The sequence below is a fragment of the Xiphophorus hellerii genome, chromosome 16 (genome assembly GCF_003331165.1).
Source record: "Xiphophorus hellerii strain 12219 chromosome 16, Xiphophorus_hellerii-4.1, whole genome shotgun sequence".
Classification (NCBI taxonomy): Eukaryota; Metazoa; Chordata; class Actinopteri; order Cyprinodontiformes; family Poeciliidae; genus Xiphophorus; species Xiphophorus hellerii.
This window is the reverse complement of record NC_045687.1, coordinates 540606-558587: the sequence shown is the minus strand read 5'-3', so window position 1 is coordinate 558587 and position 17982 is coordinate 540606. Positions and strand designations below refer to the sequence as shown.

The 17982-nt window shown below is 43.1% G+C and overlaps 1 protein-coding gene across 1 annotated transcript in view; it reads left to right on the top strand.

The window, feature by feature from the left end:
• Positions 1 to 17766, top strand: part of stx1b (syntaxin 1B) — a 48388-nt gene extending 30622 nt beyond the window's left edge. The window contains exons 5-10 of the mRNA XM_032588626.1: positions 4210 to 4283; positions 5050 to 5158; positions 6762 to 6835; positions 8214 to 8351; positions 8432 to 8542; positions 9608 to 17766. Coding sequence (XP_032444517.1) covers positions 4210 to 4283; positions 5050 to 5158; positions 6762 to 6835; positions 8214 to 8351; positions 8432 to 8542; positions 9608 to 9688 — 587 coding nt within the window. The 3' untranslated portion in view covers positions 9689 to 17766. The remainder of the gene's footprint in view (positions 1 to 4209; positions 4284 to 5049; positions 5159 to 6761; positions 6836 to 8213; positions 8352 to 8431; positions 8543 to 9607) is intronic.
• Positions 17767 to 17982: the final 216 nt, after the last annotated feature.

Genomic DNA, 17982 nt, shown 5'->3' with positions numbered 1-17982 from the left:
TTCACCATGACTGTTTTAATCACTAATGTTGAAGTGATGGTTGCATTTTGATGTATTTTTCAGTTCTTCACAAAAATACAGTCTAAATTGTAAGTTGTTTTTTTTTATATAGTTTCATTGCAGCTCTGCTGAGTTCTTATAATTTGGGAGAAACTCTTACATAAGAACAAATTAACATGCATCAGTTTCTTTCAGCTAAATGGGCTAAACGTCCTCAAAAATACACCAGGACTCAATCTGCTGCTTACTCACCCAGTTTTCATCTCACTGCCATACAGAAAGACAACAACACCCAGGAACACAGTGCACACACACACACACGCACACGCACACCCACGCACACACACACACACACACACACACACACACACACCATCGGTGGTGTGATACTGCTGAGTCATGGTGGATCCAGCAGGGCGCTGCCAGGCCAAGGGCCAGAAAACGCACACAAACAATCCTTTGAGGTAAATATCAGGACATGACATTGACTCCCACCAACCCTCCTGCTGAACACTGAGCATTTCTGCAAACAGGAAATGATATTCATTAAGGAGACTCCTGAGACCGTTTGTCCCCATAGTGCAGATAATATATATACTGTATATAACACTAACAACTTATGAGATATTTATCAACTCAGATATTCTGTAAAGCGTTGACAGTAACTTCTTTGCGCCCCTCCAGATATATTAACACAATAGTCACATTTTAATGAGAGTTAATTAAAACTTATAGATATTTATATGATTTTTTTTTCATATCTGCACTTGTTAGGCACTGATAATTCACAACTGCACCTATATTTATATATATATTAATCAGTTGGACCACAGCTGATAACGCAGTGAATTATAGCGTGATTTTCTTGAGGATAAAAGGATGCAGTACAGTAGTTTTCCAATTGGGACGATGCATATTTAATGTCACAGCCCAGCTAAGATCTGGTCATTTGTGGAAATGTTAAGACCAAATTTATTTAGGAAGATTTGCTTAAATATAATCAGTTAAACTGGAGATATGGAACCTGTCAATCAGTTCAGTGGGTTTGTGGCAATTTGTCCCAAAGTAAACAGTCAACATCTGTTCCCTGGAGGACGATGTTTTGGGTCGACCATGCGCTGCGGTCTGGCTGGATCTAATGATTGTTTGCTATTAAATGGTGGTAGAGATTTGGTGGAAAATAATCAGAAGAAAATGTTGTCAGTTGTCAGTGGGAACAAGCAGAAAGCAGCTTTACTCAGAGCATTTAGATGGAGGAATGGACTTTATTCCATTTCTGGAAAAATGTAAAAGAGGAAAAATGCAGCCGACCTGAGAACAGCTGAATACAGACGGATGATATTAAAACACAAAATGTCTGGATGAAGGTTTTGTCATCATTAGATTGTTGGTGTGATGAACAGTTGTCCAACCAGGTTACCGTCAGCTCTTCAGTTCGCCAAACCACACACGCCCACACACACACGCCCACACACACACACAAAAAGCTCCTAAACCGGCGACCCGCCAAAACCGCACAAGGTAAAAAGCTCTTAGAACGACGGGAGGATTCAAACTCCTCGTTCATTTTTAGCATACAGAAAAAGCGCCGAGCCGCCAAATTCCCAAAAGTAAACTGACCAATAAGATTCAGGCTTTGTGCGGCGCTGCAGGACTCACAGACTCACTACGTACAAAACGTTTTGACACAATAGATCTTTATTTTCTCCTAAATGTTGTCAATAGTAAAGAGGGTTAGATAATAAAAAATATTAAAAATGATTATTTTCTGTTTTACTTAAAGAAAAATCTGAAGGTCCACACAGTGGCTACAGCTGCAGGCGCCCTGCTACTTAATACAATTACAGAAATACACACAACACAGCTACAGGATGGATAGATATGACAAAAATCACGACCTGTCAAATATTTGGAACATTAAATAATAATAATAAAATAGATGTCAAATATCCTCCAGCAATACCAGTTTAGAGCAGCAGGACAATATAATGGTTCCAGCGCATCATGACGTTGTGGCGCAGCAGCAGCAACAACTGCAGCAGCAGCAGCAACAGCAGCTGCAGCAACAGCAGCAACAACAACAGCAGCAACAACAGCAACAGCAGCAACAGCAACAACAGCAGCAACAGCAGCTGCAGCAACAGCAGCAACAACAACAGCAACAACAGCAGCAACAACAGCAACAGCTGCAACAGCAACAACAGCAGCAACAGCAGCAACAGCAACAACAGCAACAGCAGCAACAACAGCTGCAACAGCAGCAACAGCAGCAACAGCAGCAACAGCTGCAACAGCAGCAACAACAGCAACAGCAACAACAGCAGCAACAGCTGCAACAGCAGCAACAGCAGCAACAGCTGCAACAGCAGCAACAGCTGCAACAGCAGCAACAGCAACAACAGCAGCAACAGCTGCAACAGCAACAACAGCAGCAACAGCAGCAACAGCAGCAACAGCAGCAACAGCTGCAACAGCAGCAACAACAGCAACAGCAACAACAGCAGCAACAGCTGCAACAGCAGCAACAGCAGCAACAGCTGCAACAGCAACAACAGCAGCAACAGCAGCAACAGCAGCTGCAGCTATCTGGATGCTGTGGGTCTGAAACCAAAAAGCAGCAGATTATATTTGCTGCTTGTTCCACTAATTGTATGGAAAGAGATGTCAATATTTTTGCATGAAAAACAAAATGAATAAACTGTAATGTGTTTGTTATTTAGCAGACAAAAATGAATCTCAGCAGCCAACAGACCTGAAACCATCAGCAGCCATCGATATTTATGGCTCCTGATGGCTGATTGGCTTTTGGAAGAGCAAAGAGGGAAAAAAAAACAAAACAAATTCACACAATTATTATTCTACCTGAGTCAAAATGATCTGGCTGGGCAAAGTGTGGTGAGCATTTGGTCCGGACCCGTTAACGGAAATGGGCCTGATGTCTGTTTTCCATCCCAACGCCGTTAGAAAGAAAACATCGTCACGGTTCTATAAATGGTGACAAATACAGAAATCTCATTTCATTTTTAGGCAGAATTGGGTCAGACCTGGACCGGATCAGAGTCCAAGCCTTTTTTCAGATGTCAGAGCGGTTCATGATCCCAACCCGACCCGAAGCTGCTGAAAACCTTTGACTGTTCTGATCTGGAGCCTTAGATTAGATTTGGTCCAGGTCTCAGAGCTGGAGGTTTTATCTGTATCTGTCTGCATACAAACACAGAGATGTCAGTCACAGATTGTTGTGTGCAGCCTGGGTGAATGTCTGGCAGGACCAGCAGGGCCAATGGCCGCCCACTTTACGGCCATTAGCAGAACTAATCGCCATAGGCCATTAGTTCTGCTAATGGCCTATGGCGATAGCAGAACTACTGTTTATGATTAGCGCTTTAGGACTAGCACAGCTAACTTTTTTGTTAGCGGTGCCCACCACTGGTGGAGTAAAGTAATAATCAATCATTGTTAAACTTCCTCTCTAATGTTCTCCTCATTAGCATATTGAAGGAAATCTTTTAAAGGCTCAGATTAATTTCCTTGTTATAGATTTAAATCTGTTCTTGTTAACCTCCCTGAGAGTCTCGCTGGTCAGATGTGGTTCAGGCTTTTCCTCCTGGATGGTTTCTTTAGAAGCTGCAGTGATCACAGAGATCCTCAGTGACCAGATGTAATTAAGCTAGCTCTCCTGGGTAAATAAGCGCTGAGGATGGAGCACATCTCAGTTCCTTCACTTCAGGTTGAAACTGAACAATCTTTTTACACATGCTGCATTTTCCTCCAGCCTTCCTGTTAACCTGCTCCATCTGTGAGCAGGTCTGGGCTTTGAATAGGCCACTCCAGAACCTGCACCTTGCTGTCTTCAATCCATCTCTATTTTGCTTTAGCGGGATTCTTTGGGTCATCATCTTAGACTGATGAAGCAGTGAAGGTTTAAGGAAAAAGCACATCTTTTTAAATCTGTTTTGCTTTACTTTGTTGAAGCAACTTGTGATTTTTATCCTGAAAGGTTTTTACTTTACGCTACAATCACTGGAGACTCACTCACTGTAGTAGAGAAACCTGTGATGGTTCGGTTGTACCTCGTGCATGAAGACGGGTCGATGGTGGACGATAACAAATGACCTGAAGACGGGTCAGAACCAAACCGCCCTGCGGAGCAGAAAAACAGAATTAAACAGTTTACTTTATAACATCGTTTGCTTGTTTGTGTTCCTGCAGCAATTGAGCAGAGCATCGAGCAGGAGGAAGGTCTCAACAGATCATCAGCGGACCTCCGGATCCGTAAGACACAGGTGGGTCGGGTCCAGACCCGGTCGTGGCGACGATTTCTCACTTTCAAACCCGTCATGTAGCAGAACCAGTTACCAGATGGTCGACCTCTCCAGAACGGGTCAAGCTTACAAAGTCTGTCAGCAAACGATAAAAGTTTAATCTGAAGAGCTGAGCAGAAGTTTCTGTTGATCATGTGACTGCTGCTGATTAAACGTGTTCAAACCGACACGCATGTTACACTTTCACTCCTCACACACTTTATCACTAAAACGTTATTTTTTAGCTTCTTAATTCATTCCTGCTCAAAGTTCCTTCTGAACGTCACTTCCTCATGCTTTCTGGTCTGTGATTGGCTGCAGCCGTCATGTCTGCTACCGCCTAGTGGACAAGAAGGGAACTGCAGCCACTAACAGGATCAGCATGTTGAGCCGTTGCAATGGACAAAATGAGTACATTTCAACAACTTTGAGATTAGTCTCTGAAATTTTCAAGAAAAAAAATATAGACATTTTTTCAAGTTTTTAATAAAATGTTCAAGTTTTTAAAAGTATATTTTCTGCCTTTTTTCTATCTACAATATCTCTAATATGCTGTGTTATTTGGTTGTTTGTCATATTTAACCAAAGTTATTAAGAGCCATTGAGGAATGTCCAGATGATCGGTTCAACAAAAATAAGTTCTGAGCATCTGGATGTACATCATGGAGTTCCAGCTCTGGTTTACAGTCCTTCCCAGTTAAACCAGTTCATCCACATTCAACCAGTTTTCCTCCTTGTCTCTCTCCAGCACTCGACGCTGTCGCGTAAATTCGTGGAGGTGATGACCGAGTACAACACCACGCAGTCCAAGTACCGCGACCGCTGCAAGGACCGCATCCAGAGGCAGCTGGAGATCAGTGAGTTCAACACGCAACATGGCGGATGGTAAACACAAACAATAACAAACCAGCAGCAACAAAACCAGCAGCCCAGACAGAAACAAGTTCTGCTGGAGATTTCTTGCTGTTAAATGTTTTTTCTCTCCACTGTCGCTACATTCATACTCGGTAGAAGGAATTGCTGTAAAGACAACGACTCAACTGTCTACTGTCGCCCCCTGCTGGTCCAGGAGTGAATGCTGCAAGTCAATGACTCGATGTTCTGCTGAGATAGAAACTTCTGAATAATTAATTAAACTGTACTGTGAGAAGTAGGATCAGTTGGAATGGATGTGTGATTGAATTTAAATGATTTTTTTTGCAAAGTGCCTTGAGATGCTGCTTGTTATGAAATGGCGCTACAGAAATAAACTGAATGTATTTACGCTGCCTCACTGCTGCTGAAGGAACCCTGCGGCCGGGTTAAAGCGGCGTACGCATGAGAAATGTGCGGCGCCATATTTCACGCACAAGTCGGCATGTATAAAAATTAACTTTGCGTCAAAGTTTGGTAAATGTACACAGACTTTTTCTCTGGCGGCAGAAACACAAACTTTATCTGTGGACAATAAGAAACTACAAAGAGTCAAAACTCACCTAAACACACTGAAACCTGACTACAGTGTTTATCATGATTTTAATATTTTATTGTTTAAACGATTAAACTGAACCTCATTTATCCTCAGACAATAACCTAACACACACACACACACACACACACACACACAGAATAAAGAAAATAGAAATAAAGGATGTGAAAACCTCAATGTAAATAATCATGTTGCTCAGTTTGTGTCTCATAAAGATGAAACTCATCGTCTGAATGCATCTATTTATTCTCACTAGAGAGAAACCAGGGCTGATCAAACAGTTTGATTATTGAAGGTGATCAGGTGTGGAGACAATCCCAGGTATATCAGTAGCTGCATCAAGGTGAGCCGCTACCTGAGGAGCTTTGGCTCTGATGGAGAACATGGAGCCATTGATCAGAGATCAGATTGATCTGCTGGTTTCTGAGCGTTTAGATTCATCCAGACTGATCATCCTGGAGCTCTGAGCAGAACTTAAAGCAGGTACCGGTACCGGTACCGGTCCAGCTGCAGCCGTCCTCCAGTGGAGCCGCCCGCTTTGTGAATGCGCCTTATGGACAGAAATCATCTAGTATTTAGAATAATCCTCCACTCAAAAGACTCTCTGACTCTTTCAATCCGGCTGAACGCTCTGCTGCTCTAACAGCCATTTACAGGAGCTCTTTATTTTTTTAATTTGGATTTTTTTTCTTTAAAATATATTATTATTATTTTGGCAATATCTTGATTTTATTCTCTAATTATTTTTGAGTTATTCTGGTGATATTTCGACTTCACCTCCTGAACTTGCTCCTGTGACCTGAGGCTCGGTCAGAACAGACATTTTATCTCTAAGCTGGTTGCTGTTTGGTGAAATCCTGCTTCATAAATCATCCTCCTTCTGTTGGTTGGACCTTAACGGATCAAAACGGCAAATCAGAAGATGCTGAGTGTTGTGGAAGGTCGCTATGGCGATCTCCTCTGAATAATCTTTGTTTCTGCTCTGTCTGCAGCTGGAAGAACCACCACCAACGAAGAGCTGGAGGACATGTTGGAGAGTGGCAAACTGGCCATCTTCACCGATGATGTAAGCACCGCACCTGCGGTCACTTTAACGTGGAGCCTTCTGCTTCCTGTACGCATCATCATGTGGTCAGGATGCAGAACGGCCACAAGGTGCGCTGAAACATCAAGTGAAGGCAGCCTTTGCTTCTGGACATGGGAAGGAAAGCTGAAGAAAAGCCACCACTGCTTTTATTCTGAAGGAGTTCATATTGTTTTCTTCTTCAAATTAAAAGCGGCCGTGACTGCAGGGATTTAACAAAACACCTGGCTGCAAATGACAGCTGAGCTACTCTGATTGAAGCCACTTGTATTGTGACGTCACAGTGTGGTGACCAATCAGCACAGGTCAGTAAAGTTCAGGTTTACAGCAGGTGTGGAGTTAGTCTGACCAGGTAAGTTCGTCCAACTGCCAACGAATCGACAATAAATCATTCAGAAAGCAACTAAAACCTGTGACTTTCATTTAACAGGTGAAGATAGAAAACAAAAAGTTTCTTTACCAACTAACCATATTATGACCAGAAAATAGAAACAATCCCATTTAAATGACTTGTTGTACAATATGCTGAAAAAGAAGAAAATTAATACAGAAACATAAACATTTAAATTTATGTTAAAAGTAAAATCACAAAGACCGAAAAAATATAGGTGGAAGCAGAAGATTAATTTAACTCTGTCTAAATTTAAAATGCTGATGCTAATTAACAAACAAGGCCAATCAGGAAGTCAACTCTAGCTAACAGTGAAATAATCCTTGCTACTCTGAAAGCTAACTGCAGCTAGCACAATTAGCTGTAAGCTAACTTAGGCTAATTATAGCTGATTCAGCTAAACTGACAGCTAAAGCCAAGATAACACATCCGTAAATGATTTCTCAGCTTATATCATGAAACAATATTTACTTATTTTGAAGCTAATTGTAGCTAACCGTATGCTAATTTCACTTCTTTAAGAAGCTAGTTTTAGCTAATCCCACAATTTAATTAAATATGTTTATTGTCACCAATCACAAAATCGTTCCAGCAAATCTGGATTTTTATATTTGCGGTTTGTTTGGCTAAATAGCAATTTTTTTTTTTTTGTATTTTGTGTACAGCTAAACTTATCCATACAGATAAACTTATCCAACTAGCTGACTTAGAAGCCAGTAACTCATTTTAACTGTATGTTGATGATATAAAATTTAAGTCAATAAATATTGTAGATGTATAGCTTTTTCTCTTCTTTGAGACGAGCAGATTTAAACTGCAGAAAAATGTTCTAATAATTTACTATTTATTTCCCAAATTTTAGATTTTATCCTCTTTTCTAAAGTTACTTCTGTAGACTTTGGGGGTTTTTTTGACGTTCTGTGACGGAGCAGAGAAGACAGAATATGCTTCTGTAAACTTGTCCTGCAGATCAAAATGGACTCTCAGATGACCAAGCAGGCCCTGAACGAGATCGAGACCCGACACACCGAGATCATCAAGCTTGAAAACAGCATCCGTGAGCTCCACGACATGTTTGTCGACATGGCCATGCTGGTCGAGAGCCAGGTAGGCCACCGGTGTTAGAAAGCTACCTGATCCCATAAAGGAGTTGCTTGGTGTCGCTTAAATTCAGATGTTTGTTTTAGGGAGAAATGATTGACAGAATTGAGTACAACGTAGAACACTCTGTCGACTACGTGGAGCGAGCCGTCTCCGACACCAAGAAGGCCGTAAAATACCAGAGCCAGGCTCGCAAGGTAAGAGTCTAGCTTCCCTCCTGATGAAACTCTGCTCTGGACCCCACCGTCGATCCAGGAGGCTCCTTTTCAAACGGCTAACAAAAGGCTAGCTAAAATGCTAAAAGACACCAATTTGTCCAATCGGAATCTAAAAAATGTCCAAGGAGCTATTCCTCCATTTAGCGTAAGACACTTTGTGACCATAGTCGTAAATATCTATGAAGACTCCTTCATGTCCACTGCCTTCCAAATACAGTGATGCCTCTTCAACTCACAAATGACTGGACTCCAACTGCAAACTCCAGGAAGTGGTGCAGCTGCCTCCCTTCAGGAACTCAAACCTTCCTGTTGGTCTTTCAGTGTCTTAATGTCCAGAATGAGGTTTTAGCTGCAGATGAATTGCATTCCTATCAGACAACTACAGTCACTCTCCAGTTTGAACTTAAAATGCTGTTTTTAGCAGTTCTTGCTTGAATCTTAAACATTTCAGTATTTAACTATGCTAGCATGCTTTCAGACTCTATTCTGCTTCTCTCATATGGTGAGAAAATCATTTTAAAAAATGGAAATTTGCACAGCCAGTCAAAACAACAGCACCCGCCGTCCTGCATTGACACGTCGCCTTCATGAAGACAGAAACCGGAGGTTCAAACTCACAGAAAGACTTTTATAGAATTTTTGTCCAAATTTCCCTTTCCAATAATCTTAAGGACATCTCGGTCGTTGGAATGGCTCTTCAAACGCGCTAGCCTAGCGTGTTTGTTTCAGTTGCATTTACCCAGAATGCCCTGTGCTGCTTTTGTCCGGTCCCTTCAACCGAACCCAGACCAAGGTTTGTGGGCAGACCAGTTAAATTTTTTGTTCGATTACGAATTCACGCCTCCTCAAATGAACCGCTCTTTCTAGGCAACCGGCCTGGAGTCGGGTTAAATCGGAGTGAACAGAGCTGGAGGGAATGCAGCCTAAGATTTCTAACAAAAAGACAACACTAAACGTTTTAAACAGGAAAACCCAAATAAAAAAGTGGTTCTGAATGTCATTCCCATATCATTCATGCGTTTGCTTCCTTCTGTCACCCTGCAGAAGAAGATTATGATCATCATCTGCTGCGTCATCCTGGGCGTGGTCCTGGCGTCGACCATCGGCGGCACGCTGGGCTTCTAAGACGTTCCTCCACCTGCTGCCATGATGACTGATGCCGACCGACAGCCAGCAGAGAAAAGAAACAGCAACGACAACACAAAAAACTTGAAACACAAATGCAAGACCGACAACCAATCAGCTAGGAAGAGATAATCCAATCACAAATAAGAGGAAACACCACGGGTTTGGGCGGGGTACAAAAAGCTAAGAAGAAAACACAGTAACACCACATTATAGGTGACTTATCCACACAACAAGAGAGGGAAAAATAAACCTATTTATGTAAATGTATTGAACATATGAAGCAACACGTGGGTTAGCTACCTGTAAAAAATGATAACCTCTAATATAACTTTTACTTTGTTGTTTGTTTGGCTGTTTTCCTATGTTTTGAAGTTCCTTGTTTGTTTTTTCGGGAGTCTCCGAGGACAGTGACGGCTGCTGGGTGGGAGTCCTGTGGGACAAATCTGTCATTCGGGTTCAACACGTTCATTTCAGAAAACAAACAGCTAATGCATAGATGTAGAAAACCCGAAGGTTGCAGAAGTTGGGGAACGACGTTAATGTTGTGCCTCGCCGTCAGCTAGTCCGCCTCTCATTGGCTGCTTTGCCCCGTCATTCGCCTCGGCCAGCCTGGTACCGGAGACCGATTGGACCCTTAGCAGATGTTTTCACAGCCGGCTGTGGTTGGGAAAACACCGCGTTGACAAGGGGGAGGTCAGACTCCCCTGACTGTTGCATCGATCCAACCAAAGAGTTGGGGAGGGAGGGCCTCTGACCGTCCTGGTTATTCTGATTGGCCAGCGTAGGCGACAAGGTGATACCTGAGGGCTGGGTGGAGATGGACAGTTAATCTATGCAGTTTAGATACAAGAAAGACGACTTGTCCCGCCTACCAACACAGAGATAGCCAATGAGAATCTGTTAAAAGCCAGGGCCGTCATCCTCAAGCTGCTCTTCTCGAGGAGTCAACAAAAAATAACGGAAACGCATCAAAACCAACAAGCAGGCGAAACCAGTTACCCGGGTGTGGCGATGGTCCTGTGGCCGTTTTGTGTTTCGATGGCGAGCGTTTGTTGCTTTTGTCGTGCTGCTGTTCCGGTGTGTGGTGACGTATCCTGTGCTGTATCTGCTTAACATTGTGTTAACGTTGAGTTTGTGCGATCCGACGTGTCTCCGGTGTGTTTGTGTTGGAAAAGCTGTGATGTTTCGGTTGCCAGACATGAAGGCATTCCTGTAGATAATGTGAAAGGAGCATCACTCCTCTCAGCATGCCGAGACAGGATGCTCCAACCGCCCGGACTAGGAGTACGGTAGCTTCTATGGCCATTTCACATTCTCTATGGGTGCATTTCCCTGGAAGGTGGATCAACGTGACACACATTCATTCACAACATGAACATGTAATTTATGTTTTAACTTCTGACGTAGACAGACCCCATGAATGTTGTGTTACTGCCAGTGTTAGGGTTAGTCTGAGCTGCTTTGCATGGTGTAGAATTAGCTTGTGTTTGTGTAGGTTGTGTAGAAGCTTATTGAAGATTTATCTTCTGTTTTCTAGAAACTTTTTCTAAAAACTGTGAAAGGCATTTGTGGTGTCCGGCCCAGTATGGCAGAAAAGATTTCAGAAATACAACAAAGGGTTTGTGGCTCGTAGCAACATAGCAAGAAAATTACTTTTTAAATTATTGAAAAGTATTTCTAGCTAAGCTAATCCTTGAAATTTTATAAGCTAATTCTAGCTGCACCAAATGCAGCCAGTCTGGAAGCTAATTATTGTTAATTATAAGCTAATTCTAATTTTAGAGGAAGTAAAGATATTTAATTATACGGAATAAAAAGTATTTATTTGATTGTTAGCCTTCAACTGTGAACCACATTATGCTAATTTGGAAGCTAATCCTTGTTAAACTTGAGGATCATTTTAGCTAATCATAGACTTTAGCTAAAAAAAGAGATAATTCTTCCAAATCATTGGCTAATTCTAACTTAAAGGAAAGATATCGGTAAAAACATTTGATTTTACCACACAAAAAGTATTTATGTGTCGTATTTTGTACTTTATTAGTCTGTAATTGTGAGCCAAATTAATTTGGAAGCGAATCCTTGTTAACCTGGAGGATAATTCTAGTTAAGAAATTTTAGCTAATAATTAAATAATACCTGCAGTAAAAATGTGAGTTTAAACAGGATTTTATGCTGTGTTTGCAGTAGCAACCTACCCATTGCCCAAAGAATGCAAACTAACTGTGAGGTACCACTAGCTAATTTCAACTAGCTATTAGAGTTAGCAGTGTTGGACTCACTGGGACAAATTCCCAGGTTTTACAATACTAAGAACATAAATGCTGTAGGAACGTTTCACTGTGTTTGAAACCTGGGGTTTATTGAAAAGGTAGCAGTACTGGACGAAAAGCTGAAAATGGCCGGACAAATTGTTGTTTCACAGAGCGATGCAGTCTCATGGCAGCTTGTGGAAATCTTTACCTGCATATGTTTTAAAAATGTCACATTTGACAAATTTGCTCAGATTATCCAAACTCTGAGGAATTCTTCCATTAATAAAGCTTCTAAGAGTCGCTAGGAATCTGTTCAGACTGAGATTTTTATAATACCCAGTCTGAAACGTTGCTGCTCTGTTCGGAAATGTTTGGTGAGGTGTTCATGATTTGCCAGGATGCTGGTTGGGTTTGAGGTTTCTGGAGGAATGCGCTCAGGCTCTGTGATACGGAGGTTTTCGTACTTCTGTTGAGGCCTACGCTGGAGGAAAAACCACCTTCAGATCCCTCCGCACTCTCTGCCAGAGCAATAAGCTTCAGTACACAGAGTCCAGCACGTAGTCGTTGTTTAGTGGAAAACGTGTTTTTTCTTGAGATGTAGAAGTTAGCATTGTTAGCTTTAGATGTCTGTGATGCGCTTGATGTTCTAGTTTCAGGTTTGGAGAAGATTGGGGTCTATTTAATTTATTCTTTGGCTTCAATAAACCAAAACTGCTGTGTTCACCAAAGTGTCACCCTCTTCTCCCAGCAGCAAAATCCAACAAATCTCTCAAACGGACCATCTGTAGATTCAGGATGATTGGACCCTTTCTCAGCTGTTGTCGTTGGTTTTTAGTGGTTTCCAACAGGTAAATAAAAGTAAACCGAAGTGGATTTAATGACTTAGCGAGTCAAAATCTCATTGTAGCTTCATGCATCAGATTTTTTTAAAAGTTAGCTGCGCTTTCCTTCCCTCAGCGCCATGGTCTATTGGACAGTTGATGGTTGTCCTGGTGGTGGTTGAGGTGGATGAACATGAGCGGTGTAAAGTTGCCGTCAAAGCACCAGCCAGTTTGTTGACAATGACGTTGTGTTTTGTGTCTGTATTTTCTGTAAAGTTCCTGTTTCATCCATCAGGCCCCTGAAAACACATTGAACCACAACGACGTCACCAAAATGATTCAGAGGGTCGGTTCGCCCGAGTGTCCGGCCCTCCCGGTCCTCTTGTCTTGTGTTGTAGTCGTTTGGTTGTATAAAAAGATGACGACGCGTATTGGGAGTCTGACCTTCCCCTCCATCCTGCTGTGTGTAATAATTATAACGTTAATAATAAAAAAGGCATGCAAAGCGTTGTGGAGTTTGCATGAAGGTGTTTTTGTACCCCACCCCGCCCTCCTTACCGTGCACTTTACCACTCATCGGACCTGTTTGATTAGCACATTAGCTACTAGCCACAACTTATTACCTGTTACTAATTGATCTGCGTTTCAGTATTTCTGTTAGACGCGTTTTGTTGGAACATAATTGAGTGTTTTATTTAAATGTGAAAGGCTAAACTCCCGTCAGCTTCGGTCATTCAGGTCCGTCTGGACTTCTCGCTGGATTTCACCCCGCCTTTATCTGCTGGGCTTGTTTACTCCACCCTTTGTTTGCTGAGAAATCGCCTGTAGGCTGCCCTCCGGTTCCTCCTCCACCCATCGTTGTGCGTGTGCAGCATGTTTCCCTGCGTCTTCGGTGAAGACGGCGCGTTTGTGAGCGTGTGTTGGCAGCACGGGTTCGTTTCAACGTGCAAAGACTGCAGTCCGCCGGGTTGCAGCTGTTTTCACAAGTTGTTAAAAAATTGCAACTAAATGTACGCGATGTTCACTGTTTGTTTGATTCAAACCAAAGCCTTCTCCCTCCCACTCGTGTTCTCAAAATGTCCGCCGCTAGAATCGAAGAGCACAAAGCAAGTGAAGTTTACACCGAGACGTTCCTCAAACAGATACAGCAATTTAAAAAAAGCTAAACTAAAAGTGAAAAGCCTGCCCTGATGCCCCCCACACACCACCAGCCCTCACTGCATGATGGTCTTTCCCTGCACAAGTTGATCCGACCAATCTGAACAACGTCTGCCTCCAGTTCCTCTTCTCCTGTAGATGCTAGTTTGTGGTCTGATTAGTGGAAAATATGGCACATAATCATAACCGGAGACAACGGTGGTGCTTCTTCTATTCAATAACTGCTCTTGTTCTTGTTGTTTTGGTGTCATTTTGTTTTCCTGTACAGCTAATCAGTCGTCTTCACACCTCCGGATCAACGCGCTGCTGCGGCAGGAGCAAAAAACAATTATTAAAATGATAGATTATTGTTATTTATGATGTATATTTATGTGTAAATTTGTGGGAAAATATAGAAATTAAATTCAAAGTTCAACTTAATTCCAGGATATCTACCAGAAAGGCCAGTTTTCTGTTGCTTTGAGGCTGAAAAATAACCCGAGATCCGTTAACCAAATATTCTGCATCTCCTTCCTAACCGCTAACACCGGAGAACTTTTAGAAGACGAGAATTTATAAATGATTTTAACCAAAAGAGAACGTAGACAGGAACGGACCTCGGATTGTTGCAGAAAACTTTCTCATCTCTACCTGATGTCCCACCTTGGAGAAACATGGATTAATAAAAACTAATCTGTTTGCAAACATGTGGTTTGTTGCAGATGTGCATGTGAATCCAGATGTTTGCATAATTCAGATGTTTTCCAGGAGAAAGCTTAAAATAAAAACATTGAGATATTCCAGCTCCACAAACCGCCAGCGAGCGTTGTCCGCGGCGTGACGAAAGACTAATATATAAACAACAATATATGAATATTTTCATGTAAATCTTACACCAACATACGGCGTTTGTATGACTGTGTACATGGCCGCGTGCCATTACTGCTTCTGTGGGCGTGGTGCCGTTTTTCTGTCAGAGCAGGAAGCGAGCGAGCAGGAAGTGGATCATCCTGAGGGGTTCGGTCGCGGCGCAGAGGCTCCAAAGATCGACTCTCTGTTAGCCAAACAACCTGCCATGTTTCTCCAGACGCGCGGCAAACCGCTGTCGTCATTTTGCTTGAAGTAAGCATGAGTCAGTCCTACTTTTTACCTCCTCATTTGTCGGACCAGAACCCGCTCTGCGATGATTTTTGTCTTCATGGGAAGATTTTCGGAAACAACGCCTGCTGCGCTTCCTGCTCTGATTACATGAAAACTTTGATTTTCTTCGTTGCAGTAAAAGCTGTGACTTGTTTTGAACTGATCTGATTTTTTTATGCTTGATCCAAACGTCTCTTTGCTCTCTTCATCAAGCGAGACAGTATTTGGTTTCTATCAGTGTTTTTATTTCCTGAGTGGGAGGAGTTAGGGGAGGGGTCAAATAGATAGACCACACCCACATAGTCCCTGCCATATTAAGAAATACACTTAAATAACATTATTATTATTATAGTTGTTGTTCTTATTATAATTCTAACCATAAAAGGCAAATAAAATGCAGAAAAACATTTGCAAAAACCCAGGAGTGAACGGCTTCACACAAAGTGATCAAACAGAAAAACTTTTAAAAAGGGAGGTTACCACGATTCCTTGATTTAAAGAAGTACAAAAGGAGTTATGTTATCATAAATAATAGTAGTAATATTGAATATTGAATGCTCGCAATTTTGTCAAACTGAAACTGGAATCTTTGTGTTCTGTAATTATTGTAAATAACTTCAAAGAGAGAAAAAATGACTTGCATGTCTATGTATAAATCTACTGAGATATTTATTCCCGTCAAAGTTGACAAGCACTTCGATGTCTGTCCTTTTTCGCTGCTTTTATTTCCCGGACGTTGCGTGTCCTAAGCCCCGCCCCTCCGCTCTCCGTTGGCGGCAGAGAGACGGCGCCGTGTAGCTTCCATCGCCGTCGTTCTCCGCCTCGCTCAGTCCGGACGCTTTGTCCGCTCACAGCCTCTCCTCTGTCCATAACCCCAAATCCAGAGGCTCCGCCCACTGGCTCCTCTGATGAAAGTGCTTCCCTCCATATTAGGAAACTAAACCCCGCCTCCAGGGCCTTAGAAGCCACGCCCTGGTCCCTCTGGAAGTCCTGTTCAGGGTCCCCACCTCTCTGTCGGACGTCGTCTCTCCGCCGCATTCCGCCAAACATCCGACCTTTTCCTGTCTGGTTCCCACTTAGCCTGCACCCAGTCCTCTAAAACCAACTCAGTCCAACCAGTTCATAGCCATATCCAAATGAAAGTGCCCAGACAGTCTGTAAACTACAGGTCAGGTGGACTGGGATCAGCAACTCTGAGACAGAATCGGTGGTGGTGGTACGCATCAACTTTAGAGAAAAAGCACACATCCACCAAAGCAAAGGGACTTTCTTGCTGATCTTCATGCTCTCACTAACCAAACCGCCTCTGACACCAGTAGACTAAAACTAGATTTAAATCCGAGTTACGTACTTCAGAACTCCACCACAGTCTTCCTACTAACCAACTTTCCCAATTTTTTATTCCCAGAGGAGTTCCTGAAGGAGATCGTAGCGCTGGTTTCTTGAAGTCGTCAAAGGGATGCAAAAGCTAAGTCCAGGACAAGCTAGCACCGTCCAGGACAAGCTAGCATAGAACAGGACAAGCTAGCACAGTCCAGGACACGCTAGCACCGTCCAGGACAAGCTAGCACCGTCCAGGACACGCTAGCACCGTCCAGGACAAGCTAGCACAGTCCAGGACAAGCTAGCATAGAACAGGACAAGCTAGCACAGTCCAGGACAAGCTAGCACCGTCCAGGACAAGCTAGCATAGAACAGGACAAGCTAGCACAGTCTAGGACAAGCTAGCATAGAACAGGACAAGCTAGCACAGTCTAGGACAAGCTAGCTAAGTTAAGCAAAAGTTAAAGTTAAGTAAAGCTAGCTGAGTTCAGTAAAGGCAAGCTAAACTTAGTCAAAGTTAGCTAAACTCAGCATAAACTAGCTACGTTCCCAGTGAACCAGTTGTAGTTCTTTTCGCTTTACGCGGTCAGGCCGTTTGGCGGCTTCGAGGTCTGCGGTCCGGCCGGAGTCGCCACCCAATTCCAGGCCCGGTCTCCAGCCTCACACAGGCCTTTCGTAACAAAGCGTGCAATATTCAGAGAAACAAGGGCTGACCTTATCATGCAGAGGCGACCAGGCCGGCCGACGCGCCGCGCTCTCCAGCAGGAACTCCCGACGCGGAATCCCGCCGTCCAGACGCCATGATCCGGGGAGAAATACGCCACTGTTTTTGTTTTATTATTATTAGTTTTAGGCGGCTGCATGCTGATGCTGTGCTGGGGGAGGAGGTGGGGGGACGGCAGAGAAGAGACGGAGATCAGAAAAAAAAGTCCGCACAGTAAAAACTCGCAGAAAGAGGACAGTGACGTCGCTCTTTGCACGCAACTTTGACCGGAAATGCAACTCGTGTCCCGTTTTTTTTGTGTGTGTGTATGTGTGCGTAGCGTAATGTAAAGCGATCTGTCCCCCCTCCTCGCCCGCTGCCCTCCTGCCCCTCCTGCCCCCTCTCTCGTACTGCTGTTGGCTGTTCTGTTTAGTTCATGTGACGTGCCAGTATCCCCCCCCCTTCCTCCCTTCTTTAACCCCCCCTGACTTCCCCCCCCTCCCTTTACCCCCCCCCCCCCCCCCCAAGCCTCGCCCTTCCTCTCTTCATGGATCTTTAAGATGACAACTCTATGCAGATGCTGTCTTTTATAAGTGTGTCAAAATTTTAATTTAAAATAAAAACTAAAAAAACAAACCCTGACAGACATATTGAAATGAAACAAAAAATTAATAAAGAAAAGGATTGTTCAGTGTACTCTGTGGCGTCATGGGATCATTATTGCTTTGTGTTTGGATGGATGGATGGATGGATGGATGGATGGATGGAGATCATGAGTGGACTCAGGATAGAACCGTGAGGAACACCGAAGGAATCCAATTTCAGCCCAAAGCAGTCAAACTTTTCAACATGACTGGAAACGTCAGATCGGCTCTAAAATGACGTCACCAACATTTGATGCGACTCCTGCAC